Source organism: Galleria mellonella, unplaced genomic scaffold (assembly GCF_026898425.1).
Source record: "Galleria mellonella isolate WM207_F2 unplaced genomic scaffold, CSIRO_AGI_GalMel_v1 utg184, whole genome shotgun sequence".
Lineage (NCBI taxonomy): Eukaryota > Metazoa > Arthropoda > Insecta > Lepidoptera > Pyralidae > Galleria > Galleria mellonella.
Window position 1 is genome coordinate 11,000,390 of NW_026442025.1, and position 27,935 is coordinate 11,028,324.

A 27,935-nucleotide genomic window follows, 5' to 3' on the forward strand; every position below is an offset into this window, starting at 1 on the left:
TATAATAAATATATATATAAAAGCGTAACATATCCATCTTTATGTTCCAACTTTACAGACTTGCATCCGATATGATGACATCTGCATTAAACAATGCATTATAGTGTGGCATGTGTATAATAGCCAAATGGAGAGAAGTTTAATATCTGAAGAGAGGCAATAAGGGTGATGAATTTTACACAAAACGAATTCCGTGTCATAGATTAAGTTCTGGGTTCTTAAATTTTCAACAATATTTTCTAGTAAACTGCATCAGTACGAGTGCCGATACCCGGGTACTAGTTGAAAATATTTAAATTTGCATAATTAAATAAAATTAGCAGATTCATACACGTTGTTTTTCAATTTTAGTTAGATTAAGGTAAATATTAAGAAATACTGTAAAATGCCTTTGTGCACGCTAACACGATATTCTCCACAAAGTTAAATATTAATATACTATATATATAATATATATATATATATATATATATATATATATATATATATATATATATATATATATATATATATATATATCCAAACTGTGACCATTAGCACTGGGATAACAATAATTTAAAAATAATTACCATAGGAAGACTGTACAAAAATGGTTTGCTTGGCTACCTCTTTCCCATTCGTATTTCTGCCGTCAAATGTGTTGTTGTTTGTTTATTATTATTTGCTCCTTGACATTTCCTTTTACTCATCGATTTTGAGCACTCGTTAATTGGACTTGTATTCAGTGTGTCGTCAATTTAATTGACTAAGTTGGTTTTGTCCAATTTGCTCATTATGTTTCCTCACAGATGTGCCTACACAATCGTCTACTCATCCCACCAATATGGTCGAAGGATACCATAACGTATCTCCTTGTTTTATCGTTTGTGCACAGAAGGGAAAGGGATTGTTAGTAACGAAGCCTAATTCAAAAGTTAATTCTTGTTGAATTCATCACCATCATCTTAACCTATCACCTCTTACTGGCGCCTCGCCAGCATATATCGATAAGACAGGCTAGATTACCATTCCATTTTCACCCAGTAAAAAAACCTTTGTAATCTTACTTTTTTCTACGTGTATGCTGTCAGGATATCTCCTTTCCAATCATGTTCCTATTGCACGATTACAAGTAATAAAAATAAAATAATTCTAATATTTTTTATACAACTTAGAATGGCAAACAAGCTAACAGCCCACCTGATTGAAAGTGATAACCGTCACCTATGGACGTGAACAGTACCATAGTCATAACAGAGAATTGTGTCCCCTATGTATTGCTATTCCTAAGGACTAAGGTTAACACCTTGTAATTAGATTGCTATATCCCACCTTTCAAACCGAAACAGAGCCATGCAAACACAACTGTTTCAAGCAAAAACACGAATGGTACAGAGGTACCCAACCAAAAACTAAGACAAAACGCATCTTTTACAAGCACATGAATTGACAGACGGCTCTAGTAGAATTTCACCGACTAAGACAATACATTTCTGCTCTTCTTCACGGAATATTCCCAAAAGTTAAATACAGACGCTATTTATAGTCCAATCTCCATTTATACGGAGTTTATACACCTTCTACGATAACACACTGAGGATCAAAGACCTAGAAAACATCTTTAGAATAGCATTTATTTTTGAAACCAGTCTAGACTAGCGGAGATTGTCCAAAAATGAATAAATTAAAACTGGCAAACAAGTTCTTTTTGGGTTTACGATTAGCCACAATTATTATAAATACTTGTAGCAATGCCCGCGACGTCGTTCGCACAGGGAATTTTTGTATTTTCCCATGGATATAAGACAATATTTGGTTTTGAAATCTATATCTAAAATTACAATTTCCATTTGATAGCACAGCGTAACCTTTAAAAAACAATATGACCTAAATTTCTAATTGTTTATGATGTCATATAAAACAGTAATTTCACAAAACTGTCAAATTAACATATTAGATTAAGAGATAGATTCGGTAAAATCGGACAATTCTTAGTCTTCTCATTACAAGATAATGAGGTCCCATTATCCTGTAGTCTAACTACCATGGACCTATTACTATAGGCCACCTCTTCCTTTTCCGTGGGTGTCATAACAGGCGACTAAGGAAAGGCGAGGTATGGGCAATAGCATACCTTCTGAAACATTTCTAAAAGCTAACTGCGGTTGCCAACCCGCCTGCCAAGCATGGCAACTACTGGCAAAACTCCCCTGGCGAAGGTTATGTTTAGCAGTGGACAGTAAACGGCTGAAATTAAAATAAATCTTTCTACTTTTATCTCAAATATTTGGGGTCGACGTAATATATTTTCCACTCCAAAGGAACGAAGAAATAAAGATAACTTTAAAAAAAACAGCGACGACGTCAATCGTGACAAAATTAATTTAGAACCAATACGGGGGTAAACTATGGATGGATCATAAAAACAATTGGCAAAGATATCTTGTAACATCTTTCTTATTATATTAATATAATTTTAAAGTCTAATAGGAGGTACAGATATACGATATGTGTAGAGTGCGTAGGCGCCATACTCAATTGTGATGGAAGGTCGTTTCAAATAATGTAAGATGTTTTAATATATACCTATAAGGTTTCGACTAATATATAGTATACTCCAGTTTGATAATACATAGCAATATCTATATATTGTCTAATACACAGACGGACCATAGGGAGATTTTGTACTAGAGGGAGACTTTGTACAAAAGTGGGCACCTCTGTCCCATTCGTGTTTCAACCGTGAAGCAGTTGTGTTTACATGGCTGTATTTCGGTTTGAAGGGCGGTTTGAATAATACTTGAGTCCTCAGGAATGGCAACGCATGGGGGGTATCATGAGCGAAACAGTATACTCCATTATGTCCACGGTACTGCTCATGTCTATAGGCGACGGTTATCACTTTTCATCAGGTGGGCCCTCAGCTTGTTTGCCATTCTAAGTTGCACAAAAAAATTAAGTGTTTTTTTCTTTTTCCTTTGAATTTCTCAATGAGAAAAAAAAATTACAACAACAATTAAAATAGGTTTGCAGATTGCAATTTTTATAAACAAAAAGTAAGTACAATTTGTAAAAATATTTGTAAGGCAACAAGAATGTTTATTCCATTCAAACCCTTTAAATTTAGCAAGTACTCCTAACTCGTTACCATCCGCCAGATATCAATTCGAAATTCGATCCGAAACATTCTACAATAAAGATATGTAGCGCCGGATGAGTCAATACTGACTCAAAATGTCAAAGGCGTCAATTGGATGGACCAATACAAAATTTACATAAAGAAAAATGTTCAATGAATGTGCAGACGAAGAAACAATTTAAAAATCAAGATCATTCAACTTTGATAAATACTCGTAAATAAGTGCCATACATGGAAATCGTATATATAAAACCCGACATAAAATATCTAAAAAAAAAGTTATTTTGAATAAAAAACTAATCTACTGTATCGATTTTGATAAAATTTCTATGAAACCAATCTGTAAGTATATCTTTCCATATAATAAAAAATATTTTCATTTCGGTTTAGAACTGACGGAGTTATGAGATTACAATGTTTGTAACATAAAAAAAAAATACAACCGAATTGAGAACCTTCTTTTCGAAAACGGTTGAAACATAAAGGATTTTTAAAATTTACTTTATCTAAAATTACATGCAACAATTGAATAGTCGTATTGGGAAAGAAAAATAAAAAAAAAAATAACTAGCAATTTCCATTACTATCGCGTTGAACTTGAAAAATTAGGGGAAAAGGGATGTTAGTAATGAGTTCTAATAGCACAATTGCTAGCAATATACCCCTCTGAGGTCGACCTCCACGCGGTTCCCCCTGGAAACCATCACGGTTAATTCTTGTCGAATTCATCATGGTGGGCCAACTGAATGAACGCAGGTGCGATCATTCTCACCTATCATCTTCCACTGGTGCCCCGTCGGTGTATACTGATAGCGCGGGCGAGGTTACCATTCCATTTCCACCCATTAAAAAAAAATTGAAAAATTAACAAAACCGTCCGACAATTGCCGTTTATGTCGTATTGAGAATTGCTGCCGTATTATTTTGTAAAGGACCAATACTCGTATGTTTTTTTGTTTGTTTAATAACGAAAAAAAAAACAACATATCATGATGTTAGCTAAGTATAAAACGTTAGAATGTGACGAATCAACAGTGACTCAAAGCCGGCATAGATTAGACGGACCAATAAAGCAGACGTGTGTTTATCTACAATGACAGAGGAAGAGGTTGTTAACCGTGTACGGTCAGCATCAAAAGTCGATCAACATATGAATATTTACAAAATATCTTTAAACTACTCTACTCTACTACTCTGTAACATACATATTCTATTGTATACACGAGTAGCAGCATATCTTAAATAATACTAGTCTTTAGCTGCGACTTCGTGGCCGAATGGGCCAATTTCATGACGATTGTTTAAACCCATAAAGCGTCAAGAGGTGACAAACAAACTCATTTTCACATTATTAATATTAGTAAGAATTTACTAAATAATAAATCTAGTTTATTTCATAGTCCAATAATGGTACCCTGCCAGCGTATACCGTTAGCGAAGACGGGTGCCATTCTATTATCATACATAAAAAAAACTTATGTTTTTTTTCTTCAACTTAGAATGGCAAACAAGCTGACGGCCCACCTGATGGAAAGTGGTAACCGTTGCCTATAGACATGAGCATTACCATGGGCATAACAGAGTATACTGTTTCGCTCATGATACTCCACATGCGTTGCCATTCCTGAGAACTCAAGTGTTATTCCTCTGCACCCTGTAAATTTACTGCCATATCCCTCCCTTCAAATCGAAACATAACCATGTAAACACTACTGCTTCACGGTGCAAACACAAATGGGACAAAGGTGCCTAAGCAAACGACTTTTTTAGTCCCGCTCTGATATGTATGTACGCAACGGTATTTTGATTTCATTTTTATAAGTGTTCATCGCCTTTTGTTGCTAACTGTACTACTGTGGGGGGAAGAACTCGGAACTATGCCGCTTCCATTTCGAACTAGTTTGATGACTATGATCTTGGTTTCATAATCAGTATATAAATAACACTAGCTGTTCACCCAGGCTTTGGCTGCGAGAATCAGTATGAAGTATGTTATGTGTTAAGTTTTTTTTTTATTATGATAACGGAAAAGCCACCCTGCCTACACTATGACAAATTCATCAGGAATTAACCACAATGGTTTAAAGGGGAGAGGGCATAGAGGTCGACCTTCTTGGGTATATAATTCCCCCTCCCCTCAATACTAAGTGTTAAATTAGGATATTTTATTCTAACTTTATAATGAAATTTGGTAAACAACAAATTTCATTAAAAAATTCGTTTCAACATCTTTTCATATTGTCACACTTATGATAACGGGACATTATATTTTTAAGCATTCTCGGAAGAAGGTTTTTATTTCGCCCGAATTTTGCTCGTATTTTTCACAATATCTTCACTTTTTCTCAACTAAATTAAGTACTACGTTATGTGACGTATTTAATTAACAATGTGTGACAATCAGTGCGTCACACATAGTTAGATAAAAAGAGATAACAAATGTAACGAAATATAATTGTCGTTTTATCGTTATAGGCAAATAACATATTTAATTAATATCATGCCAACCTGCTTGTTAAAAACTATTTCGAATTTCATATTGTCTATGTATTTTATTTTGCCATGTGGTCTCGATAAAGAATGGGCTCCCCCTTCTTTTCCCGTGGGTATCGTAAGAGGCGACTAAGGGATCTTAATGGTCGAGGGATAGGCAGCAGCGTCCCTTTTAAAACCTCAGCAAAAGCCTAATTTCATATTCCATGTCGCCTACCAAGCGTGGCAACTACTGGCAACCCCCCCCCCCTCCTTCTTTATAGGGAAACTGTGTTCAGCAGTAGGCAGTAAACGTCTGATATGATGATGATAATATATATATATATATATATATATATATATATATATATATATATATATATATATATATATATATATATATATATATATATATATATATATATAATTTTAAATCAAGGAGGTCCTTAATTTGTCTGACTTTTTATGTTTTATGACTATGTTGCGCAATTACGTGGCCAATTCTGGATCGATAATCCCAATTATTTATACAAACGATAGAATTTACTCTCGTATTGGTCCCATATTAATTGTACGATAATCGAGCTTGTCATTTTTCTTTGCGGTACAAAAAACTGCTTGCTGCGAAGCAAATCACATAACTTTTCGATATTCTGAATTCAAATATTTTGTGTAATGTGTCTAAGAAGCATATCGTTCATCAATTTGCATGTGTATGTGTGTATGTGCGTGCGCCTGAGCGTGCGTGTGCTTGCGTGCATGCATATTCGTGTGCGTCTTCATATTTCTTTGGTGAAAATATTCAATGTCGCTAATAATTCTTCTTAAGGATACTAACAATTTTGACTCGACTCTGTATAGTCGTCAGAAAAGTATCAACCTAAATACCGATCAAATTATATCAACAAATGAATTCGTTTCATAACCACATTATTATTATTAATTACCTATATACATAGTTGTTGATCGGTCGATCGTGACAATAGCCGGGTAGGTAGGTATATAGGTTGGAAATGTCAATGTGGGCCAGAGATAAGGTAATAAATAGTCATAATAATCTAATAATAACACAATCAAGAAGTTTCGCAGTTGCATCTCGATCTCTCACCTTGGGGAAGTATAAGACTGTATCTAGAACACAGTGACTTAATTTAGCATGACTGAAGATTATTTTACAAAAATATTTACTACGAAACTACGAAATACTCGAATTTACGAAAAACTTTTTCGTGACATAACGTGGGATATGACAATGAATTTACAGGGTACAGAGGAATAACACCTGAGTCCTTAGGAATGGCAACGCATGGGGGGTATCATGGGCGAAACAGTATACTCCGTTATGTCCATGGTACTGTTCATATCTATAGGCCACGGTTACCATTTTCCATCAGGTGGACCATAAGCCTGTTTGCCAATAAAAAAAAAATAAAAACACGGATAAACGATTCTTTATAAAGAAAACTAGCTTTTACCCGCGACATCGTCCGCGTGACCGAGATATATTTACTGTCTGGCATAAAAGCACCCTATATCCTTATCCATCCCATATACTACGTGTATGGAAGAAATTGCTTAGCAATAAGACCGCCTTTTGTACTACACTACACGTATTGAAAATTGTTCAACAAATCCTGTTATGTTGGTGCAATAAAGTGTTAAATAAATAAATAAATATATTAATTTTCATAATGATTGGTAAAGACGTTAACACTCTATAATGTAACAAAAAAACTCAGTTCGGAAAAGGAGGGTGTGGCCCGTCCTATGTCGGGACCACACGGCCCGTATTTATAATGTGAGTAAAAATTGACATATCCATTTAAGAAAATATAACAAAATCCTTGTATCGAATCATTGCATATTTTTTTGGTCAATCTCAATCTAGACAAACCTATTTCAAGGGGTGAAAAGGGATTGTTAGTAATTGAGTCAAACAACCCTATTAGTATACCCTATGCTATATAGTATGTATATGCTAGTAATACACCCTATCAGGTCGACTTTCACGCGGTTCCCCCTAGAAACCATCGTGGTTAATTCCCGTGGAATTCATCACGATAGGCTAACTGACCTGCTTTCATCCTCACCTAACATCTCTCACTGGTACCTCACCAACATAGATGGAGTTAATCATTATGATAAGAAAAAAAAACTATTTCCAGAGATTGTTTACGGGATCTCTATTTCTATTTTGTAAGCAGACATACTGTTGAACGATCTATTGTATATTATTAAACATGTTGCTTTAACAATACAGTAAATTTACAAAATATGGATAACATACCATAGCACCTACGATACGAAAGAGAAATCAAAATTCGATTTTATTTTCATTTAATTAGTTGGCAATGTTGTATTTCAATTAGGAATGTTTGAGTTTCATATTTTGGCAATTAATTACATTTTAAATGCATAATATGTTACTATAAATATGAAAATTTATTTCTAGTAATTGAAGATTGTTCCACCATAAAAGAACCGTTGTCAATTGTGGCAAAACCAGTCATTTTGATCTAACTAAACTACTGAATCGATATTGATAAAATCTCTATGGGACCAATCTGTAAATATTGTATTTCCTTTCAGATAAAAAAGAATTTTCCAAATCGGTTTATAAATTATAATTATAAGTTTATAAAAACTGACTGAGTTATTATTTTTTTTTTTAATATAACTACTACTATTCTCTTACAAAATAATAATACAATAAAATTTACAGCTACATAGGTTACAATTTAAAACAATCTTTGTTAGAGACTTGTGTCAGTACTAGAATAACCTGTCTTACAGATCCCCAGGCTCCCAACTCAAGGACGTCTATTTTACTTGATTTGTTAAGGTAAGAGTATGAAGTAAGAATTTAGTTTAGGTAGAGTTATGAAGTAGCAATCATAAAAAATACAACCGAATCGGGAACCTCCATCTTTTGGAAGTCGACTGGAAATGTTTGTATGTTTGTTAGTCTATCAAGCTTAAACAGCTGAATGTATTTAAATTAAATTTGGTGCACAGGTAGGTTAAATCCTAACTTTAAAATGCCGCAAAAAACAGCTTGCACTTTAATATTATTCCAACGTGTATATATATATATATATATATATATATATATATATATATATATATATATATATATATATATATACATCTTTATGGTCTTATTAGGTGCACTATTGTAACAACGCATCCTGAACACGGCAGAGTAGCATCTAACTTAAAAACTAGTAAAAAAGTGAAAACTTACCTTGAGACACTTTAGACAGAATGTGTGCTGGCACGGCAGGACCCTGGAGGAGGTGTCCAACCGCTCCAGACACACGGAGCACTCTAGTAGATCGTTGAGTAACCCCTCATCCATACCGCTTGGCACCTGCAATGTTACAGTATGCACTGTAATTAAATCGAAATCTGTACATTAAACTAATATTCATCATCATCATCATTTCAGCCATTATCCGTCCACTGCTGGACATAAGCCTCCTCCATAGACTGCCATAAAGAACGGTCCTGAGCCACCTGCATCCACTGACTCCGTGCAATGCATTTGAGGTCGTCACTCCATCTATTGAGGGGTCGTCCTACACTGCGTTTAATTTTTTAAACAAATAATTAAAATAATTAATTAAACTAATATTATAATGAATATACTCAAAAACTATTTTTCAAAAGCGATATTTAAATTTCATTCACCTATAGAAAACTATTTAGCGGTGTAGGTCCAGACATAGAATGGGCCACCCCTTCTTTTCCCACGGGTGTCGTACGAGGCGATTAAGGCTTTTAGGAGAAAGATGGGCAATAGCATCCCTATTTAAACATCGCCAAAAACCAAACTCGCCTGCCAAGCGTGGTAACTACTGGCAAACCCCTCTCATGGTGGGGGGAAAGGGATTGTTAGCAATGGAGTTTGACAACCCCAATGCTTGCAATATATTAAGTCGACCTCCACGTGGTTCCCCTTGGAAACCATCGTGAACAATTCTTGTTGAATTCGTCACGATGGGGTAACTGACCTGCTTAATCCTCACTTATCATCCTTCACTGGTGCCCTTCCGGTATATATCGATAGCGCGGGTTACCATTCCATTATCATCCATTAAAAAAAACCCCTCATGGGGGAGGTTATGTTCAGCGGTGGACAGTTAACGGCTGATACAACATAGAAAGCGGGGGGAAAGGGATTGTTAGTAATGGGGTCTAACTGACCCATTGCTAGCAATACACCCCATCAGGTCAAGCTCCACGCGGTTCCCCCTGGAAACCATCGTGGTTAACTTTAGTGGAATTCGTCACGATGGACCCGAAAATAGTCGAGCATTGTTCCTAAAATTACAGAATGCCTTTACGAGAACGCTTGGACATTTACCTAAATTGACTACAAACAAAAGTTTCGTCGAAAAGTCGCGATACAAAAGTAGGTAAAAGTTCAATTATTAATTAACATAGTCAGTTCTATTTTAGATCAGACAGGTCAACATTCATGTGGCGTTCCTATCGATTTTGGTATGGAACGTCGCGTGATCGAATTGGGCCAAACATTTGAACTGAACGCCTCGTGAACCGAGATTGAAACACGCATAAAGTTCGACGGTTAGAGTTGTATAACGTTGCTAATATGCTGAAAACACGGAATCAAGGAAAGATAAGAAAATACGAAGGCTTTTCTCGGAGTTTGGTGCACTGAAATAACTAGGTTTACAGTCTCCCGTCCTTGCTATTTGATAGGAGCGACGGAAAACCAACGGAAAGAGGAAGAAAAAGGGTGACTTATTTTAGGGGTGATAAAAGAATGGTAACGCCGCCTGCACTATCGGTATACGCTGGCAGGGCACCAGTGAGGGATAATAGGTGACAATAAAAGCAGGTCAATTAACCCATTTTGACGAATTCCACTAGAATTAACTACGATGGTCTCCAGGGAAACCGTGTGGAGGCCGACCGGATAGGGTGTATTGCTAGCAATGGTCATTTAGACCCCGTTACTAACAATCACTTTAACTCTGAAAAAAAAGGGGGCGACTAGGATAATATGTAGAATGTAGGTGAATGAAATTATGCACTCCGTTGAAGATTCATGCCCTATTTCCTAATTTACATGTCTAGGAACGGTAAGAGTGTCATAGAAGAATTTGAAAGGGAATCTAGGATCCCCAGCACTATGAAGCGAGGAACACCATATAGTTTTTAGCCGGTAGGAGTCCGACAGTACCCACACGCGTCCCCCGGGGTGTGTATGACGCATTTTCCACAAAAAAAAAATAGGTACGGTAGAGCAATGGTAGTTAAAAAACGATTGTTATTTAGGTTACTATTTAGATATTATGTTATTTATATGTTAATTATGTCACATATTTTTCACCACATCTGCCCTTCATACGCTTTCTGTTTCACCTAATAGTTAGTTGGTAAAGAATGTCATATGGCATTAAGCTAGCCACTTGTACAAAGTTTTATTGTGAAATAAAGAATAAATAAATAAATATTATTACATAGTTAAGTATGATAAGCCTAACTGCGGTTGTCAGGGGGGAAAAGGATTATTAGTAATGAGACTAGAGGCCCCATTGCTAACAATAGACCTTATCAGGTCGATCTCCACGAGGTTCCCCTTGGAAACCATCGTGATTGTTTTTTTTTTATGAACTCATCATTATGGGCGATCTGATCTGCTTTCATCCTCACCTATCATCCGTCACTGGTGCCCCGCCAGTGTATACCGTTAGCGCAGGCGGGGTTACTATTCATTATCATCCATTAAAAAACTGCGGTTGTCAATCCGCCTACCAAGTATGGCAACTACTGGCAAATGCCCCCTTACGAAGAAGGTCAATGTTAGAGAGGTCAATTCTGTACATGAAATATGTTTCCAAAATAACTATCAGGCGATGATCCAGTGAAACTAGTGATCGATACTGATGCCAAAAATGCAATCAGTAAAATTTATGTCTGTCTATCTGTATGTTCGTTATAGATACAAAAACTACTAGACGGATTTAACGACGAAACTTGGTGCAATTATTCTTCATACTCCTGGGCAGGTTATAGTATACTTTTCATCACGCTACGATCAATAGGAGTAGAGTAGTGAAGGGAAATGTTAGGAAAACGGGAGAAGTTACTCCATTTTTAAGCTTCCGTCGCGTGTACAGCCTTAATGACTTTTTGAAACGTAAAACACTTTTTGAAATGTAAAAATGTCCACCCGTGGAAAACTGGGACGGGCCGCTAGTTATTTATAAATAACTAACTTTCACCTTCGTCCACGCGACTAAGAAATGTTAACTGATCGGGATAAAAAAAAATTATATACCAAATATTATATACTACATTTCATAGTGACTGGTTAATGCTTAAGTCGTTAAGTCGTTATAAGGTAACAAACAAACTCACTTTCACTATAATATTAATAAAAACGGTGCATATAGGCGACGATATATATTTTTATTAGAAACTAGCTGTTGTCTGCGACTTCGTCTGCATTTCCGTCGTTTTTCGTAAAATAAGTAGCCTATGTCCTTCCTCACGGTTCAGTGGTTTTGATGTAACAGACACATTTCTCTTCACTGCTCTGCTCCTATTGATCGTAGCGTGATGAAAAGTATACTATAACCTGCCCAGGAGTATGAAGAATAATTGTACCAAGTTTCGTTAAAATCCGTCGAGTGGTTTTTGTTTCTATAACGAACATTTGGCATCAGTATCGATCACTAATCACCCCCTGATAGCTATTTTGGAAATATATTTCATGTACAGAATTAACCTCTCTACAGATTTATTATAAGTATAGATAGAAAAAGATAAAAGTATCACTGACAAAACACTAAATTGTCACGCACAGTAAGATTTCAGAGCAGTTTTCTCTCGCGAGCGTACTGTTCGCAGAATGAATTTCCTGTCGAGTCTTTCCCTAGAGACTTCAGCTTGGGGTTCATCAAAAAGGGCGTAACAAAGTATCTTAGGATTGAGTCGACAACGCGGACGTGACACCCCTGGTAAAAAATCATTGGTTGCTATAAACAAGTAGCTACATATATTATACTCCGCAAAATAAATCAACTATTATAGTTAACGTATTGATAAACGACGAACTATTTAGTAGAAGCCCTACAATTACTTTGTCCGTAGATTCGTAAACTACAATGAATATTACGAATGTCGATTACTCGAATTAAATAAAACCGTATAATCGAAAATCCGGATAATCGATTTCAAAGTCAAACCAAACAATAATAAAATTTTAACATATTTTTTTTTTATTATGAAAAGGGTTTTACGTAAATCATTTAGACAATACGTTATAAAAAAAAAATTATGAATTATAAAGATCAAACAAGTCAAATAATTTCTGAATCCGTAATTAAAGCCGTGAAGAATATGTCCGGATAATCGAATATTCGAATAAATGAGATTCTACTATAACTATTTACCACATTTTTGCAATTTTTTGTTCATGCAACTTAGAATGGCAAACAAGCTGACGGCCCACCTGATGGAAAGTGGTAACCTTACACTTACACTAAATAACACTTTTTTTTTTTTATGCAACTTAGAATGACAAACAAGCTGACGGCCCACCTGATGGAAAGTGGTAACCGTCGCCTATAGACATGAGCAGTACCATGGACATAGCAGACTATACTGTTTCACCCATGATACCCCCCATGCGTTGCCATTCCTGAAGACTCAGGTGTTATTCCTCTGTACCCTGTAAATTCACGCCATATCCCACCCTTCAAACCGAAACACAGTCATGCAAACACAACTGCTTCACGGTTGAAACACGAATGGGACAGAGGTACCCAAGCAATCGACTTTTGTACAAAGTCTCCCTCTGGTAAAGTATTAGGTAACTGTGTGTTTAGGTATAAATTCTTTACAACGAATTTTCTTTTGCTGCGCGAAAAAAACGCAAACTTAATTTGTCATATAATTAAAATGAGACCAATACAGATGTAAACTTTATTGATTGAACAATATTGTTGAAAATCGGTTACGGAAGCGCGACACTATCCCGTAACATACACATTGCTGGATTCAAGATCTGCTTATCCCAACTTACATGTGTGATGATGGACGATAATGGAATGGTAACTTCGCCTGTGTTAACGGTATACACTGGCAGGGCACCAGTGAGGGATGATAAGTGAGATTGAAAAGGGAGGTCAGTTAGCCCATCGTGATGGATACACCTGGAATAAAACACAATGGTTTCCAGGAGGACCACATGGAAGTCGACCTGGTAGGGTGTATTGCTGGATATATATAGGTTTGCAATACTTACAATCCCTCTCCCCGATATGTGTGATAATGTGAAGTAAACAAAATTCATAACAAAATATTAATTATTGAAGTTCTTTTTTAGTTCTCTGAATAGAACCTTAGTCAATCAGATCAGATTTATCAGGAAGTTTAATGCTTATACCTCATATTGTATTGTTTGAATGGCATTTTCATAACAAAGGATTACTGGAAAATATCACTGTGGTAATGTGTGGTTAACAAGAAATTCATTAAAATGAATACAACTCTTAAATTGAATGTTTTTCAATTGACTTCAATTAAGGTGATTTTATACTTTTTTTTAGCATGTAACTTATATGTCAATAATAATGAGCCAATTTTAATGATTATTTTCAACCAACACCAAAAAGGAGGAGTTTATATATTTTCATACCTATATGATTACTTTACCAAATATATTTTGTCAGTACTGGTTCAATAAACGGTTACCAACCCGCCTGCCAAGTGTGGCAACTACTGGCAATATCCCCCTCCCCCCATAGGGGAAGCCTATGTTCAACAGTGGACAGTCAACATCTGATATAATATTTCATTCAAATAGTTGTCCATAGATAACAAAGGTAAAACATTAATGTAAATAACATTAATATGCCATTATTGGACACAATTCTCTCTCTATAAGAGGAAAATATAAGTCTCTTACTATAGCTGAAGATAAAAATTGACACATGTATCTTTTTATATATTTATGTATTATAATCATTTTAACCCTACTGCATTGAAAAATCAATTTAAAGCATTGGCATATTTAGGATAATTTTTCATTATGGCCCCTTTATGTCTTAATGTCCCAGAATATCAACCAGAAGATTTAGCTGTGCAAAGACTTATTTAAGATAGATGTAGGAGGCCCACATCTATCTTAAACAAGTCTTTGCACAGCTAAATGTTCCGGTTGATGTTCTGGGGAGGACATTAAAAAATTCTGAGGTGGGCACAGCCTACATAGCTTCATTAAATATGAACGAATTATTGAATATCTCGATGACTAAAAAAAATTTTACATATCTCAAAATTTATATTATATACAGGGAAGGGTTAGTTTAACTACAGTCTGACTATCTTGGCATTTTAGTGATCATAATAAAAAACATAAAATTGGTACAATGCACACATATTGTGCCAAATACACGACATATTCTCTCAGTAATATTCAATTTATTACTGTATTTGTTTTATATACCACTGAGGTGTATTTGATGTTTTTGTGCATTATACATAAAAATTATTAATTCACTCTTACGCCACTTACACACTTCTATATGTTCTCCTTTAACCAAAGGTTGTCTGTAAGAGATCGCCCTAGTGATAAGACTGCCATTTGTATCTTTATATGTTTATTTCAATCTATATTTCATGCTACTGTATTTCAGTTGAATTGTTTTATTGTTTATTTTTATGTTTTTGGTCCAATAAAGAGTTAAATAAATAAAAATAATAAAAATATACCACTGAGCTGCCAAACAAACATACAGTGCCCCTGATGGTAAGCAGTTACCACAGCCTATGAATATTTGCAATACAAGAAGCATTGTGTATTATGTGTGTTGCTGACCTTGAAGAAACTTTTTATCCCTTTTTTTTTAATCCTATAACAAATATTATAATAACAAACAAAATATCCTATCACTGGTATCAAATAATGAGGACTGGATACCCAGTTCAAATAAGTGTACCAAACAATGAATAATTTCAAACAAAATAAAAAATTATGAAAACTTAATGTAAAAATACATATATATGTAAACATGTAATTTTTATTCTATTTACTTTGTATTTATACTCTTTTTTTACTTGTATATTTCATACACTAGAGTACCCACTAATAAGTTTCTCTCTCACTGAACTAGCATTGCACTGCACTGATATTCATTCAGTGATATTCATTCAGAGTCAGTCATTTTCCTGGTAGAACCAGGGCTGGCCTTAACCTACCTAATGGCAATTTGGTATATACTATTTGCTGCAATTCCATTTAAATTTGATGTAATTAAAGAATTCTGCTTACTATAGATATAACTTTACCATCTATAAAGATATATGGTAAAGGTATACCTATAGTAAGCAGAACTATTTCCTGTTCTTATTAATACACAGCATATATTTATCCTGAAAATATGAGTAAAGCCACAGGCTACAAATAGAAACATAAATATTAAATTTTGTAAACAAAATTTAGTCATTAGATGTTTGTGACTCAATCACTTTAACAAATGAATGGATTCAAATGAGATTAGATACACAGATGGACCAAGCTCTAAATTAACATACTCTTTATTCTAATTCAAGCATACAATGGCATAATTTTTAGCAGATTAAAAATGAAGTAGTTTTACAATCTAACAATCTATGGATCACATATAAGAATTTATTAATTTATAAGCTTTCTCATCCTTACTATTAACTGCATCATATCCATCAGTGAATAATATACAAGCAGTAAGATGTACAAGATAAGTATAGTGTCATAGGTTTCAAAATTCTATTGAATCTAAAATTAACCGATTGTATTGAAGTTGTAAAATTTCTACTGTATGACAAAAATAGAAGCACTTCTACTTTCTCATATGACAAGTAAAATAAGTGGTTGTTTACATTTTAAATAAATAATTCCTAAATACTTGTGTATCTTTTATGTGTCTATGGAGAACGAAACTATTTGTTCAGAACACGATACAGAAGTATTTACGGAATTCACTGTATTTTTAGACAAGACCGTCCAAGCAGGAATCTTGGCAGTTATTACTACGTTAAAACTCAAAATGCTGATGACTCACCCAATGTTTTAAATTCAAACGATGTTAGCGGGAAGCCTGTCCATTATTGCACGATACAACGAAACAATATCCTCTCCTCTGGATACCATACCACCCCGTTGGGTCACTTCCAAATTTTTCGAAACACTAAAACTTCCAAATAACACATAATTCAAATCACTATTTTGTACTACACACAAATATAGATAAAAGTAACCGGTACAGTTTTTTTTAATAGAATTTATACACTTGTTCTCACAAAAAATGAGACAATTTCACGCACAAATGCCATTCTCGTTGAACTGTCGGTGAAGCGGAGGGCGGGGGCGGGAGACCGGAGAAGCGACTATCACCTACTGGGGTGAACATACTTAACCAAAAGCTACTAAATAAAAGAAATATTAATTTATTCAAGATTAATTCTGCTATCGGTATAATTTTCATGAAAAATATGAATCATTTTTAATACCAGTAACGATATTCAACTAGAAATTAATTGAAATCTATTCAGCCATTTGAATGTAATAGAGTAATAAACATCTAAATAGTTTACAATGTTTTCCATTTATAATATTAGTAAAATAAAAATTGCAAAATGTTCTATAACATTTTTTTTAATAGATATATTTTTAATATATATTTACATCTCTTTCCATATTATTCTAAAATTTAAGCATTTATATTAACAAATTTACTTTTTATATAATTTATATATAATATTTTTTTTAGTTTATTGATAACTAGATTTTATGCTTTTATAAAATAACTGAAAATACAACTTTAATTGAACTTTTTTGCTGTTTCTAGAATTAAATTAATGGCAAGATTAGGTTTAATTTTTATGACCTGCGAAACAAAGTAGAATTTAAAATAAAATACAATTTTATTTATAAATCTAAATAAAGAAGATTATAAATATAATAAACTATTATACTATTTTTTTTTTGTTATTATTTAAAAATATTTATTTGATAGATATATTTATAATTCTATACTCCTTTGAGATTGTAATATACCCTTACTTACCTATTGTTCATATTTTTTCGGAATTCTAATTCCATATCTATGGAAATCAGATGGGTACACAGGTAACTATATTCTAAGAACATGTATTTATGTCTGCATTTTAATTTTTATGAAGTACTGTGTACTGTCATTCAGTATCAATCAATCAATCAAAAACATGTTTTCCAGAAAGAGACTAGTTTAGTGCATGGTATTTTTTCGTTTTCTTCCGAATGTAAGATAAACTTTTAAAAGCATTTTAATTAAACAGTTATGTGAAAACATATTAAGTAATAAATTATCCAAAATGTCGCGTGATAAAAGCGTGTGGTTTGCAGAAGAAATCTTATTAGATGCCAAATTAATCAATTTTCAATTGGAAACTGGAGAATGGGATGCTGTGGAGGAAATGTTAAGGGCAGAGGCTCAACTGTCAAGAGATACCGAGACCGGTCGATTAAGGCCGTAAGTGTTTGTAAATATTTTAAGTGGTGATTCCATACTGGCAAGCAGGGTAGGTCGATCACCCACCTCTCATTAGCTGCAGCGACGTCTTTTACGGTTATCTAGAGTAACCAGATTAAAGTCGTAGCAATAGATGCAAATGGTACTAGATCATTCTTTATGAATATGATGAAACTTATCCATAACTCCATTGTTGCAATGATAAATATAAATGATGACTTTCAACGAACAGTGGTGTATACAATGCATTGCATAAATGAGATTTTATTTGAGTCAAATTAGGAACAATACTTATGTGAACTGGCCAGTATTTGGATGTTCTGGGTTTTGTCTGTAGATTTTCATTTCCTACTTCTTAATAACACAGAATATCCTATCTTGAGGGATACACAATTGCTATGATAGTGAAGCACTTATTATAAAAAAAAAATATTTTTTTATTGTAAACAATCTTTTTGTTACAGCAAAAAAGCATCAGAATATACATTGCGACTGATCGCTGAAGTTCTACATATAATGCGGTTGGATGTAGAACAAGCTTCCTACAACCGCAGCACCCTTGCTGTAGCTGAGCAATGCCTGCGTTTGATACGCTCTTGTGCTGCTGCTGGCACTAAAATGCAGACTTATGTATCTAAAGAATTGTCTATATTAGATTCCATGTTGGTTCTAGCAACTGAATATCAACATCCAAGTGTTGAAATCCTCAATGAAGAATTACAAAAAAAATATGAGTCTTGCATGACAGTTCTAATACAGACATTAGGGAATTTAGTAGTCAATAATCCATTCAATCAAATTATGATTTGGAACAAGTTTGATGCTATAATTTTAAATTGTTTAGTAGGTCAGAATGATAAAATTGCTTCAGCTGCTGCGATGATAGTTTACAATATACTATTAGGGCAGCCCAATGTGTTGCCTGATGATGTTACATTATTAAATTCTCTAGCATATATGTACAATAATGGTAACACAGAATATCCACATTTAATAATAGAATATTTAATTGGTGTTGAAAATACATATATAGAAAAATTGTATTCAAAATTAGAACCAGAATGTCGCATGCTTGTCCTGAACCTCGCTTATAATATATTAATGTCAATGGAAACACAAGACATCAATGTGTCTGTGAATTTTGTTAGATTTATGGCACATGAATTTAAAAGCAAATCTGATTGTATTCTGAAAACTGTAGACAAGTATGTGAACACTATAGAACCACAGGAAGTAGTTTTCTTGCTAGAGATAATTGCCACTGCATCAAGCATGGACACCTACATGGATTGTTTGCAAAGTGATACATCATTATTTATCAATTGTGCTTGTAAGTATTAAATTCTATTTAAATGAAACAACATCCTATAATATTATTTATAACATTTATTAATACATGAATTAATACATTAACACATTAATCAACAGACAAAATGTGAGGACAGAACCTTCTTATTATAAAACAAGATGATTAATGTTATTGGTTTGGTTATTAACTACTTAATCTAACACTTAAAATATTTATATGATTAATAAGTCAAATTTAAAAATATGTATAAATAATGAACATGTCTATATGAACATGGCTATATAAATATATACATATATATTTGTATTTCCTTAGTATTTAAACATTATTTGTTAAATATAATAAATTAATAAATGTAATAAACACATCTTACAGGCTATAATATTTTTATACAATTGTATTTTATTAATATTTAAACATTTATTGTTATTTGATGAATCATTGTATTTTTTTCCTAATACATATAATTTTATTTGTCCTGTAGTTCTTCTGCGTGCTATACACAAATTGGGCAAAGAGAGCAACAATTTTTTTTCATCTCTCAACAAATTGTATGCTGCCACTGGTAAACAATTAATCAATGATGAAAATTTGAATACCCCTACTAGTAATCCTCAAGAAAGTAAGTTATATTTTATATTATTTTACATAATTATTCTTGTATGATGCCTATGTGTGTGCAGTGGGCAGATAATGGCTGAAATGATGATAATAATGTTCCTGATGATAAGGAAACTTATATGTACGAGATATCTGCAATGTTGTCTGAGGAAATAAAAAAAATTGAAACTATGTAGGAAATATTATTCAAATTAAATTAAGATGATTATCACCATCAGTATCATATCAGCCTTGTCCAATGCTGAACATAAATTCCTACTCATCCTATTTTATTATGCTCCCCCTTGTGGGGGGGTGTTATGCCAGTAGTTGCCACGCTTGGCAACCACAGTCAAGCTTTAGAAATGTTTTAAGAGGGATTGCTAAGTTCTAATAGGGAGCTGCTGTCTATTCTTCGCCCTTCCTTAGTCGACTCTTATGACACCCATGAGAAAGGAAAGGGTGTCCTATTCTATATAGGACCACAGAATTGATTACTGATATTATTTAACTTAGTCACTTTACTTGTTATAGATGTTAGCTCTGTAATTATATATTTATGGTTTAATAAATACATAAGTGAATGCTCACAAGTTCTGCAAATAATAAATTAAACTTATTAACAGTGTTTATGGTCAGAAAAATTGTAGACTTTTATTATTTCAGATCCTCTTAGTAAAAACGATTCAGCAGATAACATGCTCTCCTGCAATGAAACAACATCGGAATGTACGGAATCGGAGAGTAGTGAACAGTTCTTTGAATGTAATGATAATCCTCCATATATAGATAAACTAGATACTATAAATTCAATAGAAAATATGCAGCAACCTATCAAATTCATGGAATCATTACCTGAACTGAAGAATGGTAAAAATGGGTGTTCTGACCGGAATGCCAATGTTCAAATTGATAGTGATTTATCAAGAGTCGCTTACAAGAGAAGCAGTTCCCTTCCAAAAGCAGATGATCGCATTCAGCAACTGCCAATAAGAAGGATCAGTCTTGAACACAAAATAGATATTGGCGATGATACAGAGCCCCCATTGATTTTGGATTCATCTTCACCAAACGGGAGTATGAATACCATAGCTGAAGTCATACCTGTTGCGTTACAGCCAAGGTTGGATCTGCAAGCCACAAATGGGACTGAATCACAAGACAGTTCCCCAAATGATCCTCCAACAGAGATTCATTTTCCAAAGGAAGAACTGAAGTCCGAAGTTAAAGCTTCACCCAGCGAGATCTCACCACCACTAGCAGATGTATTACAAGAGGTAGAATCACAAAAACAATCCCCAGACACACCGAAAGAGATCAAGAAAAGCCAAAATTTATCAACAGATTTCGATTTAAGTGAACAATTGCAGAAGATATTGGGTATATCATCAGAGAAAACTCGAACTGATACTGTGAATGTTGAAAAGAAAACAGAACCGGTTAAAGAAGTTAAGATATCGGAAGAAAACCCTGTGAACAAGATCCCGTCAGTGAAGATTGATTCACCTGACAGTCAGAAACCTAGGTAACTCTCATAATTATTATTTTTAAAGTGACACTGCTGTTAATCCACGATAAGCTCTCTTACATACTTAGATAGACAGTATATACATATAATTAATTACAAAATTAATTCAAAGCTTAATTAAAAAATTGTTAAATATGTAATAATAGAATTGATTCTGATGTGCTACTTCACTAAACCTATCATAAAATGAAGTATGATATCACAGCAATATCTTTGTATTTTTAATTCACAATGATCCAAAAAATGAAATTGGTTTAAAATAATACTACCTAAGAATCAGCCCTAATATTAAAATAATCCTTAAAACTTTATATTTGCTCTCCTTACAGATTAGGCGCAGTGGACATGACCACTACGAAGAAATCTGTAACAATTGTAGAAACTGTTGAAAGGCATGTGGCCTTTGGATTCAAAGCGACTTTAGTGCGCACACTCGCCAATCTCTGCTGGAAAAATCAAGAAAATAAAAGACAGGTTATTTTTTATGCTATTAAGTAATTATTGCTGTAATAGTTAGTTACTTATTATTGTCCCAGGTTATATTAATAGGTTTATTTTTTATGCAATACGTGTTGGCCATCACTGCCCTCGAACGCTTTTTATTTTTACCTAATGACTAGATAGTGGGGGGAAGGGATTGTTAGTAATGGGGATTGTCAACCCTATTACTAGCAATATACCCTATCGGATCGACATCCTCGCGGTTTCCCCCGAAAACCTTAGTGACTGGTTCGTTGTTAAATTTGTCACTATGGGCTAACTGACCTACTTCATCTTCACCTATCGTCCCTCACTGGTGCACCACTAGTGTATACCAATAGCGCAGGCGGGGTTATCATTCCATTATCACCCATTAAAAAATGACTAGATAGTAGAGATACACTGCAATAAATATGATGTTATGCTCAAATTTAACATTGTAGTCATCTATGTGTAGGGCTACCATCCGTCCGGAATTCCCCGGATTTGTCCTAGTTTGAAGGGCGCCCGGGGCTGTCCGGCAGGGGTTTTTGAAAAGTGTCTAGGGGTGTAACCCAGACACTTTTCTTATCAAGGGGAATCCTATTTCTTTATAGGTAGGCGATCAATTGAAATAAATCTTAGTTACAAATTCATCCACAATAACTTTGTTTTTATATAATAATGTTTTTATTTTTATTAAAAAAAATATTTTTTTAGAAGTGTCCGGGGGGGGGGGGGGGGCATATTTTGCCCAAATGTCCGGGATTTTTGCCGTGTTTATTCGGTGTCGGCAATTTAGGTGATGGCAGCCCTATCTATGTGTTAATCGAGAACTTAATGTTTGCTAAATCACATTTCTGAATAAAATAGTACAGGTTTACATACCTAATGTGTGGCCTACTATTCGTAGAATTATTCACCGGTGTAAAAGTATTTTTTGGCAAATAAAAATTATTTCCTTTCATTTCCTATGTATTAATAATTTAAATAAATTAACGATAATTAATTTAATTCCATTGTTTCAGATACGAGAATTGGAAGTAATTCCAGTTTTACTGGAGTGTGCTAATATTGATGCTCGTAATCCACGTATCCTTTTTATTGCGCCACTAGCTTTCTGGCCGCTACTTCAAACGCGTAGATTTTAGAAGTAGGCAAATCAATAAAATAGACTACATAATTTATTTGCATTACAGCACACAAATAACATCAGATATCATTACAGTTAAAAGCTGATATGTTGATGATGAATGAATGAATGAATGAATGAATGAGTATACTTTATTTGCATTATACAATATAGGAAATAAACAAGACAATTTACAAACATAACGATACAATTGTATAAGTACAGTAAGGCGGTCTTATTGCTGACAGCAATCTTTTCAAGACAACCTTAAGGTAATGGACTAATTGTTGTACAAGTAGGTATAATAGTGCTTTATAATTAAAAAAGCATCTTATATGATATATCATAAACATCTACTATGTAGAGACATTGCCTAATTATGATTTTATTCATTTCAATTCAATTATTTATTTGTTAGTAAAATATAACCGTTCTAGTACCAAATACTATTTATTAAACCTACTGAGCCTACTTATTTTCCATCATTTAAATTTGAAATAATTTCCTGAACTATGTAACAGTAATAATGCAATGGGTTATTTTTGCTGTACGAAACTTATGTGAAAATTGTCCTGAAAACCAGGTATGTTTGTGTGAACTCTTAAGCTAAGTACATTAGAATTTACAGGGTATGGAGGAATAACACTTGAGTCCTCAGAAATGGCAACGCATGGGGGTATTATGGGCAAAACAGTACACTCTATTACGTCCATAATACTATTTAGGTCTATAAGCGATGGTTACCACTTTCCATCAGGTGGGCCGTCAGCTTGTTTGCCATTCTAAGTTGCATAAAAAAAAGTACCCACAGGTTGAATTTTAGATAAATTGAAGACTCACAGTTTGTAATACTGTTTCATTGGGTCCATCATGTGTTGGTTATAGTTGCATGGCTTGTCACTAAACCTATCTGATAATCTGGCCGTAACATCTCTGTTTTAACAAAAATATCAACGACTAGCGATCCGCCCCGACTTCGCACAGATAGATAAATAAATTCCTATTTTATTAATTAGCTTTAATAGGCATTTTTTTTTTTATATTTTGGGTTACATTATTATAATTATTGTAGAGAAATCTAATTTTTAGAAAAATAATATATAGCTAAAAATAATATGTAGCTTTCTATAGGTGAAAGAAATTTTAAAACCAATTGAGAAGTTTTTCAGTTTGTCCATTACATACAAATGTACAAAAAAATCAAATCTCTCTTTCATAATATTACTATTAACTAATATCCCGTCCACATGGTTGCGACTTTGATCGCTAACGACTTTAAATTCACCTGTAAATATGTACATTAGCCGTGATTTTGATGATTAAAGTAGCTGTCACATTTACCTGGCAATTTAATGATTTGTGACAAACAATGCTCAATACCTAATTAAATTGTTTTAATGTTTATGCAGGAAGTGATTTCGAAACTGACTCTTCAAGGCCCTGTGGATAATGAAGTTTTGCAGGAGATGGGTCTAACGCTACATACAGACTCTCAGAACAATACTATCAGGATTGTGCCACTAACGCGAGTGTAAATATATACATAAAATCAGTGTATTCAGACGGCCAACATTTGATGAATGCTTTTTGCATAATCATATTAATCATTTACTCATGCTTTTAGGTCTGAGAAATGCTATGCTATAAATATATTGTATGAAATATATATAGGTAGTTTTTTTTTCATCCACGTTAGTGTAAAAGTAAATATAAGTTACATGCAATACTGATTTTTATTTATCAATTATCTCTCCACTATAAGGAAGCTTATGGTGGAGGGATAAGCTTCCTTATAGTGCAAGCAACATGTGAAGCGACTTGGACGTGTCTCTTAAAACATCACTAAATGCCTAATTGCGGTTGCCAACCCACCTGCCAATCGTGGCAACTACTGGCAAAACCCTCTTTATTAGGGGGCTATGTTCAACGGACAATTACCGGCTAATACAATTCCCTGGTATTTACTATCCTTTACATAGAAAAATCAATTAATAATTAAAGCTATGTTTGTCTTCCATACACTAAAAGATTTATGACAATGGATTAAAGTGTATTTTACCATATAGTACGTTATATGTGTTATAGTGGTAAAATAGAATTTTACCACTTATAAGACAAAGAATTTGTAATTATTAATCTTAGGCATTTGCGGAGCTCAGTCTAACTGTGATTGACTGACATTAAACTGACAGTATCAGAAGTCAATTCCATATTGTTATTATTGTTTTCGGCAAATTTTATTATTGGTGTTTTTAGTGATTTATGTTTTTCCAACATTCCTAAGAAAAACTATAACATTTACCATTTGAAAATACGCAAAAATATATAAAGAATGGTTAAAATAGCTCTTCAGATTAAGGCTACACTAGAATGCATAGAAAAGCTCTACACAAATCACCCACATTATCAATGGTTCTTGAAACTAAAATGTAGCAGTTGCGGTGAAGTATCGGATAAGTTTATTGAACTCACTGAAGCGGACAAGGTACCGCAAAAGCACAACAGGTCTGAAACTAATTTGTTAATTAAATGCAAGCTCTGCTCGAGGGAGAACAGTATGGATGTTATTGAAGGCAGTAATGGTGGGTAAACATAACCTCAAATATGAAAATATACAAATAATTAAACTATCTTATGTAGCGTTTATTCGGTCAGTGGATAACCTTTGGGGCAGTATTTGCCCATAACATCTTTTGTAATCACATGATACAAAACAATAAATGTGTAAAATGAGTTAGTTTGTTAGCTCTTGGTGTCTTCATATCTTATCTAGTAATTATGAACTTTGCTAGTATTTGTTATAGAGAACTTACACAACTTTTTATTTGAAAATTGCAAACACACCTAGTAAAACTATATACTGATATATGTTACCTACTAGTTACTGAATTAACAGAATCAATATTCAGTGGTGAATTAAATTTATTAGGTGGAAAACTCATGCTGACAAGATGATTCCCCACAAGATAAAATGAAGATTTCATGCAGTGAAGGAGTTGGTAAATACAGGTGTTTCAGGACTTTGTTGTATGATAAAATATGAAGTAGATATTCCCCAATGATCATTATGTCTCAGAACAAATGTACTTTAATATAACACTACTAGGTCTCATGTATATTACCATTAGATAAAAATGGGCAATCACTTTTGATATTGTTTCCAGGAATATATACAAACAATGATGTTAATAAATTTAAGACTCTCGTCATATTTGACTGTAGAGGTGTGGAGCCTGTGGACTTTGAACCAAAGTCAGGTTGGATAGCTGAAGCCGAAGATGAGGGTACTTATTTTTTTTTTTGTATTCCACTAAACTAGTTAACACACATGTTACATACACTACAAACCTTCACATTTCTCTTAAATTACACTTCGTCACACCTTTATCTTTTTACAAGTAAATTTTAATATTAATATACTTTTATTAGATCAATTACTTATCTGTTTTTTGCATAAAATTTATGTACAAAATAAAAATTTTTTAATACAGAATTATCAAAATCTATTATTATTATTCTAGTTTTTTGTATTAGGTAGTTTATTTATTATTACTTATTTATTGGACCAATAAATAATAATAGAAAACAACAATATTTAACAACTAACATTATTTCATAATGGTGTTCATAATTTTCTGTGTGATTTTTTTTAAAATCTACTTTTTTAAAATCTGCTACAATAATCTTTTGAAGGGAACAATTATCTATTTTAATACATAGTTTAATATTTATTAAATTATTTTTGTCTATAAATAACTATATGGGTTATATCTTACATAAAAGATGTATTATCTTTTATGTAAGATATATATAGGTGCATATACCTTAAAAATATTACATATATATAACTCTAAAGTATAACTAACATATATAGTATTAGGTCTGCATTTTGTACCAAACATTTTTTTGTAATGTGGTCAATATAAAAATAAGTAAATAAGTATCTTTTATTTCCAGGTAAAAAGTTTGAAGATGTAGACCTTACTGAAAAAGAATGGGCGGACTATGATGAGAAGAATCAGGCGTCGGTGGGTGTGTATGAACTTGAATGGCAATTTATTAAAGTCAAGTAATACACAGTGTAATGTAAATTAATATATTATTTAAATTGTACACATATTCTGTTCTAATATACATACTTTGTTAGCAAAGAATTTTTATTGATAACTTTTTCTATTTACGTAGCTATGACAAAAATTAAATCATAAGGTCATAGTTTTACTCTAAGAGGGTCGCAATTAATTACAAGTCTAATAATATACTGTCTAATTTTTTTTTTCTATACCACAAAAGTGGCAAACAAACAGTCCGTCTGATGGTAAACGGTCACTATAGCCTATGGACACTTGCAACAGGGGTGTCACATACATGTTGTCGACCCTGTTGATCTTATAGGCCACAAAAGTGATTCCTTGATGGCTTCACCAATGCTTATCAAAATACTATATGGTCAGGAAGACTAGGTCGCGGACATGACCAGTAGTTAAAGATATAAATAGTAAACTCCGAGGAAGTCGATATCCATGCAGTAATGTATAAAATTCTTGCAATATGACGTTCTTAAATAGAACAGGTATACAGGCATGCACATATTTTTAAAGAAACAGCCAACTTCAATTATGGGAAAACCAATTATTTTGATATAAAATCTTAAACTGCTGTACCGATTTTGATGTAATTTCTATGAGAACAATCTGTAAGTATATGCTTTCAGATAAAAAAAGAATTTTCAAATCTGTGTACAATTGATGGAGCTATGAGGTAATAAACATAAGAAATACATTGGAATT

The 27,935-nt window shown here is 33.4% G+C and overlaps 3 protein-coding genes across 4 annotated transcripts in view; 2 read left to right on the forward strand and 1 right to left on the reverse strand.

The window, feature by feature from the left end:
- LOC113509476 (E3 ubiquitin-protein ligase SH3RF3) overlaps positions 1-16,988 on the reverse strand; it is a 59,121-nt gene extending 42,133 nt beyond the window's left edge. For both annotated transcript variants that reach the window (XM_031909108.2, XM_031909107.2), the window contains exons 1-2: positions 16,669-16,988; positions 8,835-8,960 (exon numbers count right to left, since the gene is read on the reverse strand). In XM_031909108.2, coding sequence (XP_031764968.2) covers positions 8,835-8,948 — 114 coding nt within the window. In that variant the 5' untranslated portion in view covers positions 8,949-8,960; positions 16,669-16,988. The remainder of the gene's footprint in view (positions 1-8,834; positions 8,961-16,668) is intronic.
- An 817-nt stretch (positions 16,989-17,805) lies between these two features.
- LOC113509627 (ataxin-10) lies at positions 17,806-24,811 on the forward strand. The gene is made up of 8 exons (XM_026892995.3): positions 17,806-18,117; positions 18,582-19,447; positions 19,911-20,048; positions 20,693-21,551; positions 21,884-22,028; positions 23,042-23,105; positions 23,667-23,728; positions 24,555-24,811. The coding sequence occupies exons 1-8, from the start codon at positions 17,960-17,962 to the stop codon at positions 24,678-24,680; spliced, it is 2,418 nt and encodes an 805-aa protein (XP_026748796.1). The 5' UTR covers positions 17,806-17,959; the 3' UTR covers positions 24,681-24,811.
- A 522-nt stretch (positions 24,812-25,333) lies between these two features.
- On the forward strand, positions 25,334-27,299 carry LOC113509610 (UPF0587 protein GA18326). The gene is made up of 3 exons (XM_026892974.3): positions 25,334-25,727; positions 26,310-26,429; positions 27,103-27,299. Exons 1-3 carry the CDS (start codon positions 25,478-25,480, stop codon positions 27,216-27,218), a joined length of 486 nt encoding a protein of 161 aa, XP_026748775.1. The 5' UTR covers positions 25,334-25,477; the 3' UTR covers positions 27,219-27,299.
- The last annotated feature ends 636 nt before the right edge of the window (positions 27,300-27,935 follow it).